General features: G+C 39.8%; 1 protein-coding gene across 9 annotated transcripts in view; it reads left to right on the forward strand.

Annotated features, from left to right (window-relative positions):
* FAT3 (FAT atypical cadherin 3) overlaps window positions 1–26,516 on the forward strand; it is a 697,691-nt gene that overhangs the window by 297,185 nt on the left and 373,990 nt on the right. For all 9 annotated transcript variants that reach the window (XM_079929094.1, XM_079929092.1, XM_079929095.1 and 6 more), the window contains exon 3: window positions 12,173–12,487. In XM_079929094.1, the coding sequence (XP_079785220.1) occupies window positions 12,173–12,487 (315 nt within the window). The remainder of the gene's footprint in view (window positions 1–12,172; window positions 12,488–26,516) is intronic.

Below are 26,516 nucleotides of genomic sequence, written 5' to 3' on the forward strand. Positions count from 1 at the left end.
TGCTCTAATGGGCATGTATAGTCCCTATAACCTAATCAACCTAACTTAATTACTTAAGTATGGCATTGTCTGTGTGATTTCCACAACATTGATCAAAGGAAAAGACAATTTAGTGAGATTTAACCTGAAAGGATGAAAGAAGACAGAAGTTCTATAGGGTACTTTTCTCCTAGGTAAGCTTTTATAAACGTATCCTAATAAACGTAGTTATTAAGTTTTTGGCCACATATAGCAAAAAGCAACCACAATACTAAACTTAGACCCTGATCCAGCTTTCTTTGTTTGCTCTGTGTTTCACTTCCATCACCTAGATTGTGTTTTTGCCAAGGGAATCAATTCAGCTATTTGGGTATCAAATATGCAGTTATCTGTGCAACCTCAGTAAAAATATTTTCTTGGTAAATATCCACTCAGCTGTGAAAGTCAGAGTGCATTCACTTGAGAAAAGAATAAGTGAGCTGTATGCTTTCATTATTTTATTAGGAAGTTACTGAAGGCTATTGCTCCCTGTGGGGTGGCAGATAAGAGCTTTGTATCTGGGTGGATGCGGCTTGACTTATAGTTTCCATATTCTGATAATAGGAGAAATCAAAAAGAAGGAAAAAGTGTTCCCTTTAACTTGGAGAAAAAGTTTTCCAAAAGGGAAAATTTCCAGAAAGTTCAAGTGGAGAAGTCCCATTTTTAAGAGTGGACTTTGTACCATCCTGCATTGCTTGCAGAGTAAACACAGGAGCTTCTGAGAATACGCCTGTATGTGCACACACTCCAAAGCATTTACCCAGTCATTTTGGTTCAGGGGGTCTTTCTTCAAGTCTAACTTCTTGAAAGTGAAAAGCCTTTTCTAAGCAAAACTCAAATTCCCAGTCTCAGATTTTTTTTAAATTTTTTATTGTATCTACATACGATCATGGATGCTAACTAAATATAGTGTGGTAAACATTTCACAATATATGTAAGTCAAACCGTTATGCCATACACCTTAAACTTATCCTGGGATGTACGTCAATTGTATCACAATAAAACTGTGGGAAAAAATTTTAAAAATTTCCCAGTCCAAATGAAGACTTTTATAGAGCTAGTCTGCTCAGAGGATCCAGGTGTCCTTTATGCTGAATGAAATTTGGTAGTAAATAAGTCTAAATATTGGATTAAAGTATGACTAATATCTAATATCTAATGTTACTTGAAGAGCTAAAGGTTGTGCTCTGACATTTCATTTAAAAAATCCCACAGCACTTTTCAAGGCTGAAGAATTTGGTTTTGTGGACAGATTTTCATTTAATTAAAGTTGTGCCTCATGTAAAGTCTTTCCTTTCAATAAAATTTTTAGCACCATCTCTCTGTCAATAATGTTTTATCTCACCACAAAAACATGGCATTTTGTCATTGAGTCCAACGGTTAAAATACAATGAGAAATGGATTAAAGGTTTTTATAAGGTCAGCTGTTACCTCTATAGATGGTAAATTGAAGATTTTTTTAAAATTTTGGGTTTATTTTTAATTAATTAATTAATTTTTATTTTTGGCTGCGTTGGGTCTTTGTTGCTGCACGCGGGCTTTCTCTAGTTGCAGCGAGCAGGGGCTAGTCTTCATTGTGGTGCCCGGGCTTCTTATTGTGGTGGCTTCTTTTGTTGCGGAGCACAGGCTCTAGGCACGTGGGCTTCAGTAGTTGTGGCACACGGCCTCAGTAGTTGTGGCTCACGAGCTCTAGAGCGCAGGCTCAGTAGTTGTGGTGCACAGGCTTAGTTGCTCCCCGGCATGTGGGATCTTCCCGGACCAGGGATCGAACCCGTGTCCCCTGCATTGGCAGGCGGATTCCCAACCACTGTGCCACCAGGGAAGTCCCTATTTTGGGTTTTTGTTTCGCCAACAATACAGATCTTATAAAGATTTAGTCAAAAATGTGATCAGAAACTGCTGGTAAGATTATAATTAGTGTAGCCTTTCTGGAAGACAGTTGATTCAAATACATTTAAAAATGTACAGACCCTTTGACTCATCGTTTCTGCTTCTAGGAATTTATCCTAAGAAATAATTGAAAAAAGATATAGATGCAAGGTTATTCATCTAAGCATGAGTTATAATAGTGAAAAATAAAATATGACCTAATAAATGACTTAGCAAGAGGACCTTCATTATATAAATGATAAACACTGTGTATTTCAACAAGTATTTATTGAGCATCTAGTGTGTACTAGCCACTCCTCTGGGGTATACAACAGAGATGCAACATAGAAAACTCTTGCGTGTAGGGAGCTTACATTTTATTATTAGTGGGCTAATGGGCAAGTGGGCATTACTACACAGGCATTAAAAACAAAACGTATAGAATTACAGTTATCAATATGGAAAGCTGTTCAGTAGACGATGGTACGTGAGGATCCACCATTACAGAGAAATATGCTGCTTTGGAGTGAAAATAATATAGGACAAGGCAATACATCAAGGATATTAACAGTCATTATCTCTGAGTCATGAAATAATGAGTGTTTTAAAAACATTTGTTTTGCATATTTTCTTCTACAATGAAGTTTTATTTTGTTTTCAACACAGATTTACCTAAGTAACCAATGTGAATACTCCAAAAGCTTCTGCTAGGCAAAAGAGTTCCTCCTTATTTTTCTTCTTTCCCTTTCTTTCTCCCGTTCTTCCTTCCTTCCTTCCTTCCTTTCATTCTCTCTCTCTCTCTCTCTCTCTCTCTCTCTCCTATCACTGAAACATAGGAATAGACAGAAACTTCAGCTTCCCTCAGAGGGCTATCCCTTTGTTCCTCTCCATTACTATCAGAAAATATTTCTAGGTATCTAACCAAAATGCTTTGCGCTGAAGTTTATGCTCAGTTCTTCTAAAGAAACAGAATCCAGCTAATTACTGCCCTTCGTGAAGTAACCTCCATGTTTTTAGACACTTAACAAAATTACTTCTTGACTTTATTGCATATATTGAGATCGTTTTCTCCATTGCTTTAAATTTCCATCTTCCTTTCTATTCGGCTGTGAGGATCCAGATCATTTTGCTGGGTATGGGGGTATGCAAATTAGCACAGACCACAGAAAGAATCTGAGGCTGGGAATAATCTGGGTTACAGAAAAGAAGAAAAAAAACAAACAAAGAATAATGCAAGCTGGATGTGTCGCTCACAGCCTGGTCCTCTGTCCATTTCCTGTTTTTAGGCTGTTGGCGCCTGGTGCCAGCTACACAGACCAGAATTACTGAAGAGAGAGCACAGGTGTACATTTTGAGTCCACTGAAAACAGGTCCCGAAAAGTTTGTCTTTAAGAAAAAATCAAATACCAAGTGTATGTTTACTGAGCGCACGGAACTTCACGTGAAGCTTTCGAGCACGCAGCTAAGTTTTAGAATTTCTGGGTCCCAAACAGACAAGGAGAGCTGTCCATTTTCATTAACTCCAAATAAAAGCTTGAATTCAGCCTGCAGCCTTTCACCTTAATCTAATGTGCAGATCTCCAGCTTTGAGCCTTGTGAAATAACACGGAATGAAGGCGGCTTGCATTTCAGGACATAATTGTTCCCCACGACTGTGCTGTGGATGTTTGCTTCTCCTTCTGCAAAGATGAAAGATAGCTAATCAGTAGGAGTTGGCATGAAGAGGAGGGAACAGAGTAGAACAAAAGTGTCCGGTGAGAATCAGTGGATGAGAGGCCAGAGAGAGAGCGCCTTGCTGGTTCTCTATCTGGGGGCCCGGGACTTTAATTCTGGCTGCCTATGGTGTGTGCCTGTGGGCAGTGCAGCATTTAAGTGCATGATAAAATCAACTGATGTCTTCATCAAGCTGCATCTTGGCTTTAAGCCTTGAAGATGTTACCATGACACCATCCTTATTCTTGGTAGTAAAGGGACAACTCAAAACTGGACATGGTTTTTAAGAAAATTGTCTTATCACATAGGATAATTCACAGATGGAGTGTTGACTTTCAGAGCCACTTAACTATCAGTTCTGCATATACGCTAGAGACGTCTAAAATCCATGACAAGCTCAGTCTATCCCATTTTATTCTGGCTAGTGATCACAGGCAAACAGGATAGCTAGATGACTCATTTTGTTTTTCCTAATGTAGCTTATGCGTCAGAGTGCTTGTCTGTAAAAGAGCCAGACATCCCAACTTGCCTGCATTTACCAAATATTATGATGTTATCCTTCATTCATTTATTCAACATTTAGAGTGTTCCAAATTTCTAGCCACCATCCTAGAATAGAGAAAAACAAGATAGAATGGTCTCTGCCCATAGGGAGCTTGTCGTAGATTGGGAAAGGGACAAAAATAAAGTGCTAAGATAAAGGCAGATGGAGGCCACCCCAGACCCCTGTCTGGCTGGGTGAGGGGTGTTCTCTGAATCTGAAACCTCCTTGAAGAACAGAGAAGAAGGTTTGGTTTGGGGAGACAGGGGCTGAAGGAGCAGTACGTGCAGACTCCTTTGTACAAAAGCAAAGGAGTACTGGATATTTAAGGAAGACTCAGTCTTCTAATTCTCCCGGTCTCAAACCATTCCAACAACTGAGAATCTTCTGAGAAGATATAAAAATGGATTCAGAATAATATCTTGCAGCAACTTTTAGAAATGGAGGAAAGTAATGAAACTATTGAATTTCCTGTTACTAAAGAGCTGATACCAACCCACTGAGAGCGCAGGGGCATGGAATTGCCTTCTTTTTCATGATAATGGACACATGTGGATAAGTCAGCAGGCAACTCCAGTAATGAAAAGCGTGCATACTCAGATTCACAGCTCCAGATTCCAGGCCTGACTCTGCCGCTTGATCAGCTGGGTGATTCACTTAAAATTCCCGATTTAAAAAGTGCCTTAAATTATATATTTAAATATATTATGTGTCAAATACGTGATATATAAAGTATATAAAAGCGTATGCATATATAATACGTGTACGCTAAAATGTATTTGAAGCATTTTAAACATCTAAATTAAGATTTTCTCCACCCGCAATTGCTCTATGCATCTTGGTTCATCCCATTTTAGCTGATTTCAGTTGATTTCAGTATATTTCGGAGTGGTAACAGTTATAGATATGACCATGGGTGTGCATGGACTGACCCTGGGTTGGGCCTATGAGGATAAAATCCCCATTCTTCCCTTAATTATCACCACACTCTGCTCAGAACAGTGATCCTTCCTAAGGCAATAAGAGCTTTATACAAGTCTGGGGATGAATAGGAAAAGAAAGAAAAATAGTAACTGTGTGATCCTCCTAAATAAAGACAAGCAAGGGTTGGCTAAAGGGGGTTATAGAGCCCATGAAAGAATTCATATTCTCTCAGAAATAAATGTAGTTAAGTGTTTGATTCTTGAAGAAATAAGCAATTTAAAAATACATGTAGATGTTAACATTGGTGGAAGCTGGGTGAAGGTTGCCCAGGGACTCCTGTCCATTTCTTTGCACCTTCCTGTTAGTCTATAATTATTTCAAAATAAAAAGTCAATACAAATTTTAAATGCACTGAGAATTGGGAGTTAATATTTTGACTGATTGGGAATAAGAATTAAATATATATGCACAAGTAAACGTCTATTAGAGGTATCTACAAAGAATATGCAACCAGGGTGTTTTTAAAATTTTGTTGTCTTTTTTTTAACTGCCTCAGAATCTATAGTACTTATCCTGGCAGAGGGATTTTCATCATGTCATGGGCCCACAACCTCCAAAGCACTCCCTGAACCATTTGTTGACAGGTCGTTTTAGAGCTGTTGTGGGTATTTGGTTGCCATTCTTTGGGGGCAAGATGTCATTTGAGACTTTGGGTGCCACATATGGGGATATGGCTGGAAAAAAGGTAAATTAAATAACCCAGTGTGTGATGGCCATCTGATTTGAGCAGCTCCATACATGTTTTTCTTTTCATCTCCAATATGTAGGGCTTATTCTATGAGAAAAAGGTGCATATAGTTTTTCTAATATTTGTGAATAAGAAGGAACAATTACAGCTAATGTGCTTCATGCTGGGATCAACTAATTCCATTTCAAGCTGTGCACAGTTCTAATAAATAAATAAATAAATACTGTTTGTGTATCTGCTTATACAATTAAATATTAGGTTTCTCAAATAATTCTAGTCAACTACTAGACTTATACAGCAAGTAAAGAAGAAACAGGAAAAGAAAAATTTTATAAACATAAGCTTATCTCAAAAATAAAAAAATCCCAACTGTATTTCTAAAGACTTTTTTTATTTTCGTGAATATCAGCATAAATTTGGCATCTCAACTGAATCCACATTGAGCATTTCTGTGATAGGTGAAAATGCAAAGAGGTTAAGGATGTATCTGCATCTGGGATATTCCACCTGAGTTCTTTCTACTGAGCAGCGCTCCCTGAAATTTGCTAGAAGCTCACTGTGGATGGTTTATTTTTTAAATAAGATTTATTAATTGCTCATTCTTGGTTCAGAGCAGAGACAAGGAAGAAGAGAATAGAAGCCTATGTGGCACATGAGGAAGAAATTCTTAGTCTGGAGAAGAAAAACCATGGAGAGGGTCATTTTTTGATATTTGAAGAGCTATCACAGGTGAATGGTGGTTTGCAGACTTGTTCTATTTTATTCTAGGATATGAGTTAGGAAAACATTTAAATTAGAGAGACTGAAGTTTTGCCTCAGTGTGAAGAACTCTGCATTAGCTGAAACTCCCTAGTAAACGATGCGGACCCTGTCACCAAACTCAGAGCAGAGGCTGGGTGCTGGGTCAGGCATCATGTGGGAGCATATACCTACTGATTATTAGGGGTTTGGTTATACCTATTGATCTTCGAAGTCCCTTCCAGATCTGATTTAGTGAGGCTGACTTATCTCATCTGTGATGTAAACTAACCTACTGCTGATTCAGTGTGAGGATTTAAATTCATACATGAACATTTTTTGAGTGTCTGCTACATGCCAGGCACTGTTGTACGCAGTGAGACCACAGTGATTAAGCAGCCAGATACTCTTCTTGTAGAATGTACTTTCTCTAACGGGCAGATGGAAGGAGACTCTTTTCTGGGGATAAACACTCTGGGACTGTGTTAGGTAACGGACTACGAATATGTCACAAACATTTATGTTCTGCATATTTTGATAAATAAAAAAAAGACTCTCTTTGCAGAGAATCAGTACTGTTGTGATTGTGTTTTTATATTCTACAAAGAAATACCAAGAAGTACCTTTTTATGATTTCTACAGTCAATTTGGAGAAGTCAAATAGGAAAGTATCATATTAACTCAACACTGTTTGCCCAATTAATGACACTTCTCTAACAGAGGGGAAAAAAGAATTTCTTTGGACATAAAATACTATGTGACTCTGATGTCTATATAGATTAAAAAGACAATAATGAGATATGGGGATATATGTATATGTATAGCTGATTCACTTTGTTATAAAGCAGAAACTAACACACCATTGTAAAGCAATTATACTCCAATAAAGATGTTAAAAAAAAGAGAAAATAATGTTGTTTTGGTGAGCAACCAGTCTCAAGTTTGACAGACCAGTGTTTGAGAATGGGAGCTTCTGTTTACTGGCTGAGTCATCATTCATAAGTTACTTAACTTAAATCTCTTTCCTTACCTGTAATATGGCGATAAAAATAGTAACTACCTCATGAGTGCTTGGCACTAAGAAATACTTGCTGAATGAATGATAGGTTTAAAAAATTTAATGATGAATGCATTTATTGCACCTATCATAATCCCAGCACACAATGATTAAATAGTCATGAATGTGTAGGTGATGATAGTGGTTGTAAAACTGTCCCTATTTGGAGGTAATATGATCATCTATGTAGAAAACACTATGGAATTTGTAAAAACCCTGTAATAACTAATAAGTGAGTATAACAAGGTTGCAACATACAAGATCAATATACAAAAATCAGTTGTATTTTTCTTTTTTTTTTTTTGTGGTATGCGGGCCTCTCACTGTGTGGCCTCTACCGTTGCGGAGCACAGGCTCCGGACGCGCAGGCTCAGCGGCCATGGCTTATGGGCCCAGCCGCTCCGCGGGGCATGTGGGATCTTCCTGGACCGGGGCACGAACCCGTATCCCCTGCATCGGCAGGCGGACTCTCAACCACTGCGCCACCAGGGAAGCCCCAAATCAGTTGTATTTCATATACTAATAACAAACAATTTAAATTTAAATTAAAATAATAATGCCATTTCTAATAATATCAAAATATGAAATGCTTAGGGATAAATTTGACAAAAGATGTGCTGGATCTGTGTTCTGAAACTATACAGCATTGCTTAGAGAAATACAAGAAAACATAAATTAATAAAGAGATACACCATTTTCATGGATCAGTAGACTCAAAGTTGTTAAGATGTCAGTTCTTTCCAAAATGATTTATAGAGTCATTATAATCCCAGTAAAAATCCGAATAGGTTTTTCTCAATTTCATATGGATTCTAAAGCTGATTCTATACTTCATATGGAAACACAAAGGATTTGGAATAACCCAAACAACTTTGAAAAAGAAGAGCAAAATTGCAAGACTTACACTTCCTGACTTCAAGACTAATTATGAAGCGTTATTAAGAAAGTGTGATATTGATATAAAAATAGACAAATAGATCAATGAAACAGAATAGAGAGTCCAAATGTAGACCCATACTTATATGGTCAATTGATTTTCAACAAAGATGCAAAGGCAATTCAGTGGAGAAAAGATAGTTTTTTTTCAACAAATGGGGCTGGCACAGTGAACATCCACATATGAAAAATGAGCTTAGGTCCATAGTTTGTACCATATACAACCATTAACTCAAAATTCATCATAGGTATAAATGTAAAACCTAGGACTTTAAACTTCTGGAAGAAAACACAGGAGAAAAATCTTTGTGACCTTGGATAGGCAAAGATTTCTTAGATACTTAGATAATATCTAAAAACTGAAAACAACCTAAATGTCCAACAAGTCAATGGTTAAAAACAAATTGTGCTATATGTGTGCAATGGAATACTACTCATAAATTAGAAGGTCTGTTGTATTTTTAAATGTACAACAACATGGATGAATCAGAAATAATTATTCTGGGTGAAAGAAGCCAGAGAAAAAGAGCACATACTGTATCATTCCGTTTCTGTAAAATTCTAGAAAATGCTAATTAGTCTGTAGTGACAAAGCTAATCTGGTTGTCTGTGGGTAGGGAAAATTTGAGAGCATTTTAATTAGATTAAAAATGGGAAGGTGAATACTTTTGGAGGTCATCGTCACATTTTTTATCTTGGTGGTGATGGTTTCACGGGTGTCAAAACTTACAAATGGCTTATTTTTAAATTCTTTTAGAGAAATTGTAGAGGATTTTATTTTTTTTAAATTTATTTAATTTATTTATTTTGGCTGCACCGGGTCTTAGTTGCGGCATGCCGTATCTTCAGTACGGCACACGGGATCTTTTAGCTGCAGCACGCTAACTCTTTGTTGCTGCATGCATGCGGGCCTAGTTCCCTGACCAGGGGCTGAACCTGGCCCCCTGCATTGGGAGCGTGGAGTCTTACCCACTGGACCACCAGGGAAGTCACACAGATTGTTTACTTTAAATGTGTATAGTTTATTGTATGTCAATTATGCCATAATTGAAAAAAAGTAATAAAGAATGTATGGTAGCTGTTACAAAGCTATGGGCTATGACATGATTTTGGCAGTCTTTGGGCAACCTCAGAAGTGAGTTTTTGCTTGATAGAAAAGCTCATGTGGATTTATATTTTTAATTGTGACCACGTGGATCATAATTAGCTGTGAAGCACTGAAGAAAGTGAGAAAATGCTATCATTAGGCATTGGTTGTTTAATATAGTTAATATGGAGCCTTGGATGAATCTTATAATAATTGTCAACACATTTCATAGTCCTTCTTTTCATTTTGTCCTCAAATTTTTGGATCATGAGAGCAAAGCCTGAACACTTATGTTCCAAGATACTCATTTGCACTTCTACTTAATGAGTAAATATAGCCATAGACATATTTTATCTTAATGAGAGAGAATTTTAATTTCTAGAGGACGTATCTGATGTTTCATTAAAAAATAGAGTAAAATTCCACCCATATATTTTAATTTGCATTAGTGGATGCCTTTCATCTAAGGACTTCTCACAATCATTTAATGTCCAAAGCCTGTAAGGTCCAGAGCCTGTCCCAGTTTGACAGGTCCAAGAAAAGGGATATAAGTGACTTCCAGGGATCCCAGAGCAATTCTGTGACTACAAATCTGTGTGTGTGTGTGTGTGCGCGCGCGCGTACACACAAGTGCGTGTGTGCATGGTATGTGGTCAGGCGAGGTACAGACAAAGCTGACCTAACTTCTTTGATTTTGTTCCTTCTTAAGTTCTCTTTTTAGTGGACTGACTTTGCTGTTCCCCAAACAGGCCAGATATTTTCATGAAAAGGTATCATGGGCAAGTCACAAAGATCAAGCAACAATATGCCGCATGACCAGAGGAGAAAAAAATATCTAACAAGACTTTCCATCGCAAACTTCTCTCCTCTCAAGATTGTTCCTTGCTTTGGGGGGTGGTTACTATTTACAAGACTTTGGGTGTTGCTTTTGATTCATATTGATTTAACATATACTCAGCATCTGCTGTGTTGCAAGCATTTTGCCAAACTCTCGGCATACATTTAATTACATGATTGCCACCACAGCACTGAGATATGGGTGATAGAACTAGGCTTGCTTGGTTCAAACGCCTTGTACACGGTCAAAGAGGTAGTAAGTCATGGAGTCTGGGTTGAAACTGGAACATTCGAGGAAGACAGATCCGAGTTCTTCTGCAACTAGCTGTGTGACCTTGGACAAGTTACGTACTCACATCTGAGACTTGATGCCCTCATTATAAGAGAGAATTATAAAGCTTACAGAGTTCTTTGGTGGATAACTTTAGAACAGAAACTTCAGCATCCGTTGGGCGATCTCCCTTTGAATCGTATAGCTGTTCTGAATTACAGGCAGCCTTCACTTTTCTGGCCTGTTTCTGGAAAGATGCCCTCCTCCCTCCCAGGTGCTATACTTGGCAGTTTGCTTATGCAAGATCTACAGGCCAAATTATGTGCCTAATCCAACAGGAGTACAGAGGATATAAGATTCAGGTCAGAACTGGAGAAGTGTTTCTTGACTCCTTCCACGGATCTTTTTTAGGGTATAAAGGTTTACATGAATTACACGCCTTCCAGGTGTATCCTGACTACTTTTAGAGATTTTATAAGCTGAATCCCAGAGTTTTCCCATCGCAGTGGAAAGTACTTAACAGTTCCTGTAGTAAGTTTCTATAGCCTTGGTGGTTGGGTGAGGGCTGTAAAGATATTCAAGAGCACAGCATTTTCTCTTTGGCTTTGCTGTCAGATGTTTGACTTCCTGGTTGGTGCTTGTTTCAACCATGAAATGGGAAAGGTGGAAGGCAGCAGACTGGGCATTTTTCTGCTCCTAATTTAAAATGATTGTCCCTGAGTATCCCTCAAAGCGGCTTAGAGTTTATTTAGTGCACTCTGTAGAGTTCTTGAGGGGGCTAGAGCTCATTCAGAAAGTATGTTGGTATGGCTTACGGCTTCTTCTCTGATTCTTTTGGAATAACTGTGACATTAGATTTGTAGAGAAATAGTATCAAGGAGGTTTGTACTTTTGCATGCAAAATAGTTTCTATCCTAACAGGCAAAAGAATATTTTAAAGGTGTTTTTCATTTTTGTGAATGAACAGACAAAATAATGTATCCCAGGAAAGCTCTTGGTTGTATAGGAAATCAATTCAATATCAGGTCAAATGGAAATTTTGATGCGATAGTGCACTGATTTCCCATGCATCATGGGAAGTGTTTTGACCTCTGGCCCACTCTCTTCCCATTGCTCCCAACTGTCTCGTGTGTGTGTGTGTGTGTGTGTGTGTGTGTGTGTGTGTGTGTGTGTAGATACGTCTACCCCCGAAATTCAAATAAAGTATTTGTGAATATAATTATACTTCTCAAATGGTAGAAGAACTGGTTAGTACAGTTTTGCAGAAAATAGTGTTCTGATGTAAAGAGAAACACTTTCATTTAATTTTGTGTGATGGATTTTTTTTTTCATATGCCAAGATCACTTAGCACAGCCGTCCTCAGTTTGGGGTGATTGACCTAATGTCTTCCTGTTTTGCTATAGCAGTTACACTTTCCCTGCTTTCTCTTAGGAGTCATCTCTACTGCAGACATTCTTGATCGAGAGACAACAGGGTCATACTGGCTGACTGTGTACGCCACAGATCGGGGCGTTGTTCCACTCTATTCCACGATTGAGGTCTACATTGAAATTGAAGATGTGAATGACAATGCCCCGCTGACCTCTGAACCTATTTATTATCCTGTTGTCATGGAAAACTCTCCGAAGGATGTATCCGTCATTCAGATCCAGGCTGAGGACCCTGACTCTAGTTCCAGTGAAAAACTGACATACAGGATTACAAGTGGGAATCCTCAGAACTTTTTTGCCATCAACATCAAAACAGGTAAGGGAATGCTCGTACGACTGTTTCTAGTTGTTAGTCCACCTTTTAAATTCATGAGTCTGACACTTGCTATACGCTCTTATTTATTTTATTGTATGGAGAACAGCATCCTCCTTTCTGGGAATTGCTTGAAAAGGTGAGCGTTTTACCTGCCTGGTTTGGTATGTTTTAATTTCAACTGACATTGAGGTGAAGTGATCTAATAGAAATCGGAGGCTTTCACAGGAAGCCTTAGATTTGCTTTACTCATAATTGTAAAACGTGGTTCCTGAGCCATTCAGAGAGCCAGCTGCCCCCTTTCTCTATCTTGGGAGAGAGTAACCTGGGCCATGCTGGGTTCTATGGGTAGCTGGCTTTGTCACACTTCTCTTTCTAGGAACTTCTCCCTTGCTTGGCCTTAGGCCAGCATGCCATAAATAATCTCCTTAGAGCCTTAACTTTAAGCCCCAGATGTTTTGTGATTTCTGTACTACCCATCAATGAAATGTCAATGTTTAGTAGAACTTCCAGTACCTAAATCTTTACATAAAACATACACATTTCAATTTTCTTGGTTTTTGCTCAAAAAGTTTCTAGAGAGTGCACTGAAAACTTAACTTGTTGACTAAGGACCAGAAAGGGCAGGTGTGGAGTTTGGTTGAATGCATTCTGAGACAAGTACATACACTGGAAAAAAGTGCTTTGCGGAGTAAATCTCAGAAGTGTGTTGCTTTCTTGTGACTTGTCTCTTTTAGATCTGAACAAGCAGGTAAAACACTCAGTGAGAGATGTGATGGATAGAGTTTTAATTAAATGAAATTTAGAAGAATTAGAAGATACTATAGCTATCTCGCTCTGGGTGAGTTGATTTTGGTCAAAAGTTAGGCTAGGTGATTGATGTTTGTTGGCTGGGACATGTCCCACTTCCCTAACAAAGTACTGATCGAGTTGATAGTTATTTCTCCTGCTCATGTTTGTTCAGGTAGAAACATATAACTGACACCAAGCGTTTTCTAAATGCCAGGTTCCCATTAACATAAGTTAAAGAGAATGCCAAGGGTTTTTCTGAAGCTATTGATTTTTTTCTGTTTATGAGTGGGTCAGTCATTTTGTTAAGCAGAGTTTAGCATTTGAATAGTGTTGAATCAGGATCTGACTTTAATTTCATTAGAAGACAGAGAGTGGTCATCAGCTATCAGTGTCTGATTCAGGCATCCTTGAACTTGAAGGAGAAGACTCAGAGAACTGGAGCCACGTCCATCCTTTCAACACCCCCTTAAGTACGGGGAGCCTCCCATGCACGTGAGGACCCCCACCCTCCTGATTCACTTTCTCACTGTAACCTAGAGCTCTGTGTAATATGGTGACAGAGAAGTGAATTCAGATACTTGAGAAGGTCAAGAGGGAAAAAGAACAAAGACAAAAAAAGTCACAGGAAAGAAGTTGAGGGCATAGACGTCTTCACACTTCACAGCCCCTGTGGAGCCTGAAACACACCCGTCATATTCCGAATCCTCCCTCTTGATTCCATTGGCACTTGAGCCAGTAAGAGTGAACCCAGCACCCTCTTTTATAAAAGACACTGCACAAGGGCAATGTCAACTGGTCTCTTCCTCCACTCATGGCTGAAATTAAAGAAAGAATAAATGTCACAGGGAAGAATTTGGACTGGAAGTGAAGACCATAGACCACGCAGTATTTGGAGAGAAGAACATGGAGACTCATGTAACTAAAGCTGTCTTTTATCAAGCTTTGAAAAGTTTGCCCATGGATTTTCAGAAATTCCTGTATTATCGAAATTTGGACTGTATTACATAACAGCCTTAATCATATTTATAATGTCTCCATCCTAGCTGTAGATTTTTAAAAAGGATTTGTGCCAGGAATGACATTTTAGACCAACTTTTCTAATAGTCTAAAAGGAACATATAGCACACTTTGTAATTCTCAGACACACGATAAGAAAACACTGGATTTTGTTTATCCATTTAGTCACTCACCAAGCATTTATTGTGCCTACTAGTTTCCAAACAGGATCTTATAGAGAGAGTTATAAACTTAAGAGATGGCCCAAGCCTATCAGGGACCCAACGTACGTGAAATTACTAAACTGACAAATATTTATGACAGAGTGAAAGTAGAGTGAAGGTTTGCAATAATCGACTATGGTAGAGGAGTTTCACTCAATATGGGGTGGGCAAGAGTGGTAGTTAGGGAGTGTCTCATGGAGGAGGGTAGCATTTGGGATTAGAAGTCCTGGTTTTCGAACCCTTGCTCTGCACTTCTAACTGGGAAACACCATCAACCACAGCAGGGAAAACATAGACTAAATCAGACACTCCGGGCTCTGTGAGCTTGGGCAGGTTACTGAACCTCTCTGAACTTCGGTTTTTAGTGAGAAAGGATAGTTGCAAGGCATAAAGCGGTCCTCATGTAAAATGCTTACCACGGTGCCTGGCACAGTGAAACTGCAAAGAAAGTTGATACCCCATCCTGATTGCTGTAACTCTGATTACAGGCACATCAGTTAATCTCCTCAGATTCTTATCTAGAAAATGAAAATGACCTTGCTTACTTCATACTAGTTGCTCAAGAAGTCTGAATTCATGATGTGTTTGAAGGCCATTGGTGAAGTACAAAGTTCTAGAAGAATCATGTTATTACTCTTCTTATTTCTATTGAGATTCGCAGAACCATGAGCCTGGTGTAACCCTTGTTAAGATTGTTGCTCTAAATATAATGCTGCCTATGGAGCAATTTCCATCCGATTCAACAAGCTCTCCAAAAAGATGGTTTAATTTTTGGCATACTTCCTGTCTCTCTAAAGTCCTTTGTCTGCAATAGTTATGTTAATGTAACATTTTTCAGGAATGAAGGGGGAGGTGTACCTAACTGGTATATTTAGGTAATATTTATGCTTTAGATTTTTTCAACTGGTTGTGGACTCTGGTAAACTGACCTTTCATTCCTTCCTCTGTGGTAGAGCTGAAATTTATAGAGTTCCATTTTGCTTTGGCAATGTGCTACATAATAAATAAAGATTAACATGATTAATGCGAACTCGAATAATGTCAATACTTAGGGTCCACAGCTTGCAGCAGATAACAGATGTCCGGGACCCAGAAAGGGAGAGAGATTTCTTTAATGAACACTCTGTTCTCTACCTAAAGAACTGTTTTCTTTTTTCCTACCAGACCTAAAATCACTTAGAGTCAGTAGTCTGTGGACTTTCTTTGGTAATTCCTGTGGCTTAAGAAGGAAAACAAAAGCTGTAATGCTCTGAGGTCCTTTCTGGCCTGTACAGAGAACGCTTGATTAATTCCAGGCAGAACAGGTGATTTTAATCAAAGGCAGCTTCCTGCATGCGCCTGCCTTAGCTACTCAGTAAGGGGAGTCCTACCCTCGTGTTCTGAGCAGGAGACACCCAGCAGGCTGGTGCTCACCTGTCCCTCTGGGTGAGCAGGGACTTTAATGCTTCCTTCCAGCACTTGTAAAGGAATCCAAGCTGGCTGCTGAGTGGACATCCAGGCTGAATTGGGGAACAGGTGTGGGAAGTTCCTCTAGGATTTCAGAATGTTTATTGTAGCCGTGTCGCCAGTATGGGAACCATTTGGCATAGTGCCAGCATGCCAGCATTTAGTGGAGCACTCGATAAATATTGTTGTTTTTATTATTATTATTTTTTTAATAAGGGCTTCAAATGCTTGGCTTATTTATTTATTTATTTATTTATTTATTTATTTTTGCTGTGTTGGGTCTTCATTTCTGTGCGAGGGCTTTCTCTAATTGTGGCAAGCGGGGGCCACTCTTCATCGCGGTGCGCGGGCCTCTCACTATCGTGGCCTCTCTTGTTGCGGAGCACAGGCTCCAGACGTGCAGGCTCAGTAGTTGTGGCTCACGGGCCTAGTTGCTCCGCGGCATGTGGGATCTTCCCAGACCAGGGCTCGAACCCATGTCCCCTGCATTGGCAGGCAGACTCCCAACCACTGCGCCACCAGGGAAGCCCCTGTTGTTTTTATTATTATTAATCATCCTGTTTTCCCCACTAGAGTCAAGTTTGCATGAGTTGCAAGCATACTTCTCCCGAACCCCACTGTCTTTTTTTTGAAGTACAGTTGATTTAAAATGTTGTCTTGGTTTCAGGTGTACAGCAAAGTGATTCAGTTACACACACACACACACACACACACACATATTCTTTTTCAGATTCTTTTCCATCATAAGTTATTACAAGATATTGAATATAGTTCCCTGTGCTATACAGTAGGACCCTGTTGTTTATCTGTTTTATGTATAGTAATGTGTATCTGTTAATCCCAAACTCCTAATTTATCCCCCCCTTTCCCCTTTCGTAACCATAAGTTTGTTTTCTATGTTTATGCGTCTGTTTCTGTTCTGTAAATAAGTTCATTTGTATCATTTTTTTAAGATTCCACATATAAGTGATATATGATATTTGTCTTTCTCTGACTTATTTCACTTAGTATGATAATCTCTAGGTATAGCCATGTTGCTGCAAACGAGACATACTTGAAAGGCGGTGATGTCTTTCCTTCCTAATCAGTGTGTAGCACTGGAACCTTCCACGGGGTTTTATAAAGTGTATTGTGCACTACTGTGTGCCACTGCTGTTCTAGACTCCAGGTATTGGTGGGATGGGTGATAGAACAGAAGTATAAGACATTACTGCATTCAGGGAATTTATTGTCATGGGAAAAATAGGACCATCACACAGACTACGTACTTTAGCAAAAATGTAAGGCAGTTTATAAAAAATAAATGGTCAAACTCTGTGGAATATGAGCTGTGAACAGGATAACATGTCTGGGTGGGGCAGAGTTCAGTGCCAGCTGGAGTAGGAGAGGATGGTGTGAGGACTTTGCAGACCCCTGAAATGGGCCCTGAAGAATGGGTCAGTCTGCAAAGAGAGAAGCGAGAAAATTACCCAGGGACTATGAACAAGTTAAGCTGACCTTGAAAACCCATCCGTTGCTACTTGAGCTAGTTGGAGAGGCCTTTATATCATTAGAAAAGGAATTTTAAAAGACTCATAAATGTCTGGAGTGTTGGAAGACATTAGAAGTAGCAACTATTCACATCTCTTTTATTCTTGTTTGATGATATTTAGATTTTTAAAAGCCTTGGGTCTTATATCTTCCTTCTGAGAGGCCTAAAAAAATAACTTTTTAGAGGGAAAAAACATACCTAAGATAGATCCCTTTATTCTTTCCTTTGCCTCTGTTAAACATAGATCCAGGATTAGGGAATGCTGTATTGAGAGCCTGTGTTTCTGGAAGTGAGCCTTATTTAATCCAGACCTTTTAATGGTTGACTAGCCAGGGCATGGGCTTTCTAAATTCCTTCCTTCAGTTGGGAGGTCTCTCTTTGGTCCATGCTCTGGCCGCTGGCATTGCCACCTAAATTTGAGCGGAGGTGAAGCTCAGCTTGCTTTCGCTTTGTGTGAGCCTCTTGGGATTAACCTGACCAAAGCATACTTATGTGTAGGAAGACTTGCTGCCCTCTCCTCTTCTCAGGCGAGCTGACAGAAAGTGGACCTCTTCAAAAGCATGTGTGCTGTAGGAATACCTCAAAGCCTAACCTTAACGATTGATTCCCTTGGGCTTAGACATTTTTCCCTATACAAAGAGGAGGGATAACTTATTATAATATTGGATGTTATTAGTTCTTTAACCAACTCTAAATAATAGCAGCTTGGGACTTCCCTGGCGGTCCACTGGTTGACTCCATGCTTTCTGGTTCCACTGCAGGGGGCATGCATGGGTTCGATCCCTGGTTGGGGAACTAAGATCCAGCCTGCTGCATTGCGTGGCCAAAAATAAACAAACAAACAAACAAATAAATAAATAATACCAGCTTACCTTTCAGTGTATGGTATAAGACGAAGCCGGTAAGTGTTACCTGGAGGAGTAACAGAGAGAGAAAAATCTAGACCACATTTCAGCATGATGATGATTGACTGGCAGGCTTGTTAGACTAAGGATTCCTGGGGTGGAGCTCAATCATTTGCATTTCTAACAAGTTCCTATGTGATGCTGACATTGCTCCCCTGAAAACTAGGTTAGCAAGACTCTAGACTTCAGTATCCAAAGAGAAACAAAAGAGGGAGGTAACACAGTGCTGAGCGATGACCTGAGGACAAGGTAGCCAAGTTTGTAATTTATCCGTACACTCCTTTATTTTAAATTTTACTGGAGTGTAGTTGATTTACAACGTTGTGTTAGTTTCAGGTGTATACTCTTGACTTACAGTGCTGGGGTTTTGAAATTTGACCATGAATGCAAAGTGCTCTCTGTACCCACCCCCAGAATCAACTCTCATACCCTTGCTTATACGTTCTGTTTTATGAAGTAGAGAAAAATGAAAATCCTGTCTCTTTAATGGTCCATGAGCAGAAACATTGTGATACCTAAGACTTGTGGTTAATAAAAATTCTGGGTTATATTAATGTTTGGATACACTTCTCTTGTTTCCAGATATATAACATTAAACAGAAACTGTTGCTAAATGGAATTCCGAAATACTTTAATGAATCAACAAACATTTGATATTAGTTTATCATTATAAAAAGAGCAATGGCTCATAAGAGAGTGGTGCTTAAAAATAATCTGGTATCATAAGTAAGCTAAGCCTTCTGTTGATGCCCAGCTCTGTTTGGGGATAATCTGCTTAACAAACTACCTTTTCTTGGAAAACAGAAGGAGACCTGGCTTTATGTTATAACATCAGAGATTACAAAGAAAAAAACACACAAGGTGAAGGACAAGGGGACAAATATTGATGATTTTTCTTTCGAGTGAACATTGCAGAAATCTCTTGTTACAGTCTCTTGTTCTTTGTTCCTTCCTAATGGAAAGCTAAATTCTCCTGAATGGGTAGAAATGACCGCGGGATGATGAGTTGTTATTCATAAGTCCAGGCACAAAGCAGATAATGTAGCGAATAAGTACGTATGAAACTGTAAATCACCCTTGCTCCTTCTTTCAGCCATGAAAGGAGGCCTTGTCCTATAGAACATTAAATTGTGTTCATTTAATCCAACGAGTCCAGTAGAACAAATCGGCCTCATGCAGATTTATCACAGGAGGTTATTTAAATTCAGCAGTGACCTTTGCATCCCTGTGAATGTGCTTCACATGAACAGGGACAAAGGGAACTTTTCTGCACTGTCATTGTGTCACTGGGGAGATTGTGCATTTTCCCATTTGATCAACTCATAAGTGTGAACTGGGGGTGGCGGGGTTCTGAGGGTGCAGAGGGGGACATTGCAGAGGAGAGCGTGCTTTCACCTAGAGTGGACTGAGGTTCTGCCTTCCTGTGCCTTGATTTTTTTTTTTTTTTTTTTTTGAATGCTCTTGTGAATGTAAGTACCGATTTCAGAGTTTCTCAACTTCAATACTTTCGACATTTTGGACTGGATCAGTCTTTGTTTTGGGAGCTGTGCTAGGCATTATACGATGTTTAGCAACATTTCTGGGCTTCTACGAGATGCCAGTAGTGCTCCTTCCCCTAGTTGTGATGGCCAAAATACCTCCAGACACTGTCAAGCATCCCCTGGGGTAAAAAATGCCCCGATTGAAAACCACTGAACTAATGTGGAATATTTTCTAAGACTCTATTTCACTTGCCCTTAACAAAACACCCTACAAAATGAGTAACTAATTAGGGAGGTGTGGTGGTATTGTTAACATTTTCAAAAAGTGCTTGTGTGCATATATCTCTATATAGAAACAGATGCAAATATATATTATTAACAATAATAAAATGATATAAAATAAAAAAGGAAGAAATCCAAAGCTGCCTCTCACTTCCCTCTCACTCCAGGTTCTTTGTATTTTAAAGGCTTTATGAATATTTGAAATCAAATCCATTAGCAAAAAAAGAACAAAACAATAACAAAACTTCCAGCAGAATGAAAGTGGAGGAAGTTATTGTTTTCTCAACTCTGAATGTTTGGACAGAATTCTCACCAAAGTCGGTTTTGCACAGCATTCTTCAGAAAACAGCATCAAGGGGTTATTTTGAGGGTCCCAGAGTTTATTCCCCTGAAATACTTAAGTAGCTCCAAATCCTGTTCCTGCTTAATGTCAGCCTTCTGACAGATAAATATGAGGATTATTACTTCCCTGGAATGAAAGGGAGTGAAAAAAAAAAAAAATCCTTTTGCCCTCAGTTGGGGAGTCTGCAGTCCTGTATCTAGATTAAGGCTCTCTGAGGTCTTTGGCATCCCTTGTACGTACGCAGTGTTCATATACAAGCCTCAGGGAACTGGTAGATTTGTGGGGACTTAGACCAGTGTATCAGATCACGGTCCTTGGATACACCATGGGTTGTGAAGATTTTGCTAACTGGGGCCACCATCAGTCATAGGAAAGAAAACTTTGACCCCCACATTGAGTCACGTTTCGATGGACAGCTCTGCTAATTAGGCAACAGCCTTCATGAGAGACAGATTCGGATCTTTGAGTTAATATGACTGTTACTTGGAAAAAAAGAGTTTCAGGTCTTGACTTTTATAAAATTGAATTCCAGGGCTTCCCTGGTGGCGCAGTGGTTGGGAGTCCGCCTGCCGATGCAGGATATGCGGGTTCGTGCCCCGGTCCGGGAGGATCCCACATGCCGCGGAGCGGCTGTACCTGTGAGCCGTGGCCGCTGAGCCTGCGCGTCCGGAGCCTGTGCTCCGCAACGGGAGAGGCCACAACAGTGAGAGGCCTGCGTACCGCAAAAAAAAAAAAAAAAAAAAAAAAAAAAAAATTGAATTCCAGGCAGGTTTGAGGAACTTCAGTAAAAGAGAGGGAAGACTGAACAGACACGAGCTGGAGCGAAGAGATGCCTGGCTGGAAACTGCCCCTGCACATGCAGGTGGCTCAGAGGCGCCTCCCCGAGGCGATGGACGCTGCTTATTCTGTGTGGCTGGTGGTATTGCTCGGGCCTCCATGCTCTTCCATGTCCTCTAGCCCACTGAGGAGGGGTGGGAAGGAGGGGCGGTGTTCCTAGATCTCCGGTAGATACCCAGCCTGCTCCTGGGGCTCAGCTGCAGGCGTAGCTGCTGCTGGAAATTACTGGGAATTATTTGGGAGGGTGATAGAGTCACGTAAATAAAGCAGATGATGGAGTTATATGTATATATGAAAAAAGAGATTGATTAAGGTCGTAAATTTCCCTTTTATTTCTTTTATCTGGGCATTAATTCCACAGCAGTAATTTACTGCATTGGTTTATTACTTTCTTCTGTTCTGAGAGAAACAGTGAATTTTAATTGAAACCACTGCCCACCTCTCTTCATTCTTCCCCGACATTGTTAGGGGGACTCCTGGATACTCCCTGATGTGTGCCCCCTCCCTCCCGGGGTGATGGAAAGGTGGGAAGAGGAACCTTAAGCCAGGGAAGCCAGAGTGCAGGTCTGCTCTGTGCCCAAGCCAGACCTGTGTTTTCACATATTATCTAATTTAGCTCTTACCACAGTCCTGGGAAGAAACTGGGCCTCTGGGCACTTTGGTGACCTGCCCAAGGTCAACCAGCTGGTCATACAGAACTAGTGTTGCTCTGATTAATGGTCTCCAATGCTAAAGACATATGCCATTGAAAGTGAAAACATGAGCAACTCAATGAATGCATTAATGATCTGAGGACTCTGGTGCTCAGGGAATTCCTTTCGATGATTGTACACACTCTTTGTTTTGCAGGTATTTAGAGGCTGAATTGGGTCCCTCCAAAAGACATGTTGATGTCCTAATCCCCCTGTACCCATGAATGTGACCCTATTTGGAAATAAGGTCTTTGTAAATGTAATCAAGTTAAAATGAGGTCCTGTTGCATTAGGGTGGACCCTAATTGAAGGACTGCTGGACACAGAGACACAGACACAGAGGGAAAATGGCCATGGGAAGCTGGAGATAGAGGCAGAGATTGAAGGTATGCTGCCACGGGCCAAGGAATGCCAAGGATTGCCAGCATCCATCAGAAGCCAGGAAAGGACTGGCTCCCTTCAGAGGGAGCATGGCCCAGCTGACACCCTGATTTTCACCCTCTAGCCTCCAGAACTGTATGAGAAGAAGTTTCTGTTGTGTTCAGCCACCAAGTTTGTGGTACTTCTTTACGGCAGGCCCTGGAAACTATGCAAGGGGCAGTCCAAGGGTACAGATGGGAAGCTTGAGTTCTCCTGAGGGAGTAAAGGTGGTTGGTATAAGCAAGGACTCATAGTATATGGTGCTCTTCTTACTACACCAAATGTTAAGAATTTAGCAGGGTTTTTTTTCCAGTTTTTTTTTTTTAATATATTGTTCAGATTTTTTTCCTATTGAAGTATACTTGATTTACAATGTTGTGTTAGTTTCAGGTGTACAGCAAAGTGATTCAGTTATACATACATATATATATACGTTTTCAGATTCTTTTCCCTTCTTGGTTATTACAAAACACTGAGTAGAGGTCCCCGTGCTCTACAGTAGGTCCTTGTTGTTTATCTATTTTATATATAGTAGTGTGTATCTGTTAATCCCAAACTCCTCATTTATCCCTCCCTCGCCTTTGCCTCTGGTAACCGTAAGTTTGTTTTCTGTGTCTGTGGGTCTATTTCTGTTTTGTATATAAATTCATTCGTATCATTTTTTTTTTAGATTCCGTATATAAGTGTTACACGGATGGACCTAGAGATTATCGTACTAAGGGAAGTAAGCCAGACAGAGAAAGACAAACATCATATCATGTCGCTTAGGATGGAACCTAAGAATTTTAGCAGTTTTTGCATTAGTCAATCCAGGCTTTAGTTAGATAGATCGTTTTTGTTTGTTTTGCAGTACTTATGATCTGGTTAAGTTTAATGATTTGGGGAGTTCTAAAAGGGAGCGTATATACACTATTGATACTACGTATAAAATAGATAACTAATGAGAGAACCTACTGTATAGCTCAGGGAACTCTACTCAATGCTCTGTGGTGACCTAAATGGGAAGGAAATCCAAAAACGAGAGGATATATGTATATGTATACCTGATTCACTTTGCTATACAGTAAAAACTAACACAATATTGTAAAGCAACTATACTACAATGAAAATTTTAAAAATAAATAAATAAAAGGGATAGGGGATTTGCTGAGTGATTTGTGTGGCATTGAGCTGCTATAATCATTTCAGGACTCCTGAAAGATCATCCGTGGGTGGTGCTCTCATGCCCTACAGGGCCAATTGTGGGAGTATTTTCTTTTTTTTTTGCGGTATGCGGCCTCTCACTGTTGTGGCCTCTCCCGTTGCGGAGCACAGGCTCCGGACGCTCAGGCTCAGCGGCCATGGCTCACGGGCCCAGCAACTCCGCGGCATGTGGGATCCTCCCGGACCGGGGCACGAACCTGTGTGCCCTGCATCGGCAGGTGGACTCTCAACCACTGCGCCACCAGGGAAGCCCGTGGGAGTATTTTTATGTAACTCACAAGGCCATGTGGTAGTTACTATTGAGTGTCTTTGGTGTGCTTCATAAATCAGAATCTCATCAGAGTCTCATTTATTTTGTCACCTTTCAGTCATTTAAAGTGGATTCTCTGGAAGCACTTTTCTTTCAAAGCACTGGAAGTTTCTACCTGAATAGTAAATACAGGATGAAGTGTAGTTTCACCATTGACCTTGAGAACCCAAAGTCCAGTTTTAGTATTGTTGCTACTTTATAGTCTGGCCTTGGTATTTGCTGTCATTTTTAAATGACTTTGTTCCTAGTTTCTCAACATTCTTATAAAAATGAACAAGTGTTTTAAAAATCCATAGATTTTATTCACGTTGAGGTAGATTATTCTAGGAAAGCATATGGAAATATAACAATAAAATTACAAAACCAACCTGGGGTGAGTTACTGATAGTAGTCTCGTGACTTAATAGCACAAGGACAAATGTCTGTTTAGCACTTTGCCATTCAGTATCATGGTTGGGCTTCATAATAACACTGGCAGGAAAGAAGCCATAATGAGTAGTGTCCAAGAGATTGGACACTGAAATCAGATGTCTTTGCATTTGAATCCCAGCTCTACCACTTCTTAGCTGTGTGATGTTGGGCACATTACTTAACCTCTCTGAGCGTCAGTTTACTCCACTGTGAAAATGGGGGTAAGTTCATTAACTAATGAATTGGCTCACCACCAAGATTAGATGAGTTAATATATGTAAAATACTTTAATAAGCATTTAGCGTGTAGTAAATTCTCAGTAAATGTAAAGTGATATTGTCTTCATATGTATGGAGTTTATTTTAGCTAATTTGGCATCCATATTGTCTGATTAAGTCTTTGAGTCTTTAGGTGACAGTGACATTGAAGGGAAGAAAAGAAGGGGGCTGATAGGAGAGACAGAATAGAAATACAGTTAACTGGAACTTGGTAACTCTGAGAAGGGGTGAACACAAGAGGTGAAGACAGTCTTCGGGGTGTAGTGAAAAGGAACATCAGGCTTGAAATCTCACAGAGAAGATACCTTGTTATAAATAATGTTAGAGATATCTGTGTAGCCCACAACATCATCCCTTTTTCTCTGAGTACTGACCCCCAATCCTTCCCTCCTTGACACTGGGACCAAGATTCTCTCTCCCAGGAATTTATTGCTGGGATTCAGAGATAATCTCTAGTGGGGGTAGAATTGAAGAGTTGTAAACCTGACAACTGTGGTTGAATATTTGTGTCTCCCTAAAATTCATATGCTGAAACAATTTGAAGTATTTGAAGGTGGGGCCTTTGGGTAGTAATTACTTCATGATGGTGGACCCCTTATGAATAGGATTAGTGTCATATGAGAGAAACTTCAGGGAGATCCCTCTCCCCTTCTGCCATGTGAGGATGCAGCTAGAAGATGCAGTAAGTGGGACTTCACCAGACCCCGAATCTACCACATCTTGATCTTGGACTTCCATCATCCAGAACTGTGAGAAATAAATCTCTGTTGTTTCTAAAACAGTGAGCTGATGATATTTTGTTAGAGCCGTCCAAATGGACTAAGACAGAGGCTGTGGGCATGAAGCAGCTGAGGGAGAGACAGACAGGCTCTGATAGGCTTGACCCTGAAGGCTTCCCAATGGCTGGTCCAGGTGTTAGTGACACTCAGCTGTACTCTTTGCCCTTAGAATCTCTGACGTACCCTGCAGTAATAATACGTACTTTTTTCCATTAAAGTCTGATATAGGTGTCTCTTTCGTAAATGAAAGGACCATAAAAGACTGTTGCTGTGGAAACCAAGTCAGGAGAGAGGCTCAAGAAAGAAGAACTGTTCTCTAGTGTCAGTTGCGCACAAAGGTTAAAGCCTAAAAGGAGCCTTTAGGTTTAGTAATTAAGGGAGAAATCAGGGAAAGGCGTTTGTCTTTATAAGTCACATCATTGCTGGGATTTTTCATCTACATTAGCTTGAATGTTGACCATCACTTTTCATCTTTTATTTGTGAAATTCTGTGAGTCATGACCTAAAGTATCTGTGGTCTCCAGCATGTGCTTGGATTAAGCCCTGTCTCTCTTTATTACTAGTTCTTAGATGGATATTTGCTGGTTTAAATTTTATCTGTAGTGTTCCATAGGAAAATATGCCAACAATTCTGTTAAAAGCAAATTATCCTGTTTTAGACAACCCCATTTATCCTTAATCTTTTGAACAAGATGTGCATGATAACCACCTGTTTTCTCTGAGTTTCACCCTGTGAAATTCGCCAAGTACACCCGTGAGAAGCATGGATTCTTCCTGGATTGGCGCCCCATCTCGTTCACATGTTAACCTTATGGTGATAGACAAGTTTCTTAACCTCTTATGGATCACGTTGTCCATCAGGAAAATGGGGATACTAACTCAGTTGTTGCTAAGATTTAACAGATCAATGTATTTTATAAAGCACTTAGCTAAGCCTTGTACATATGAAGCGCTCAACAAATGTTAGCTATCATAGTTATTATTAAATGCATCCAACATTCTTGACTTTCATCAAAATGTGCTTTATAAAGAATACTTTCTTGAAAATTGACGAAGAATCAGTCTGATTAAATAGCCTTGAAGGTATCAAATATATACTAAA

The sequence above is a fragment of the Stenella coeruleoalba genome, assembly GCF_951394435.1.
Source record: "Stenella coeruleoalba genome assembly, chromosome: 8".
Classification (NCBI taxonomy): domain Eukaryota; kingdom Metazoa; phylum Chordata; class Mammalia; order Artiodactyla; family Delphinidae; genus Stenella; species Stenella coeruleoalba.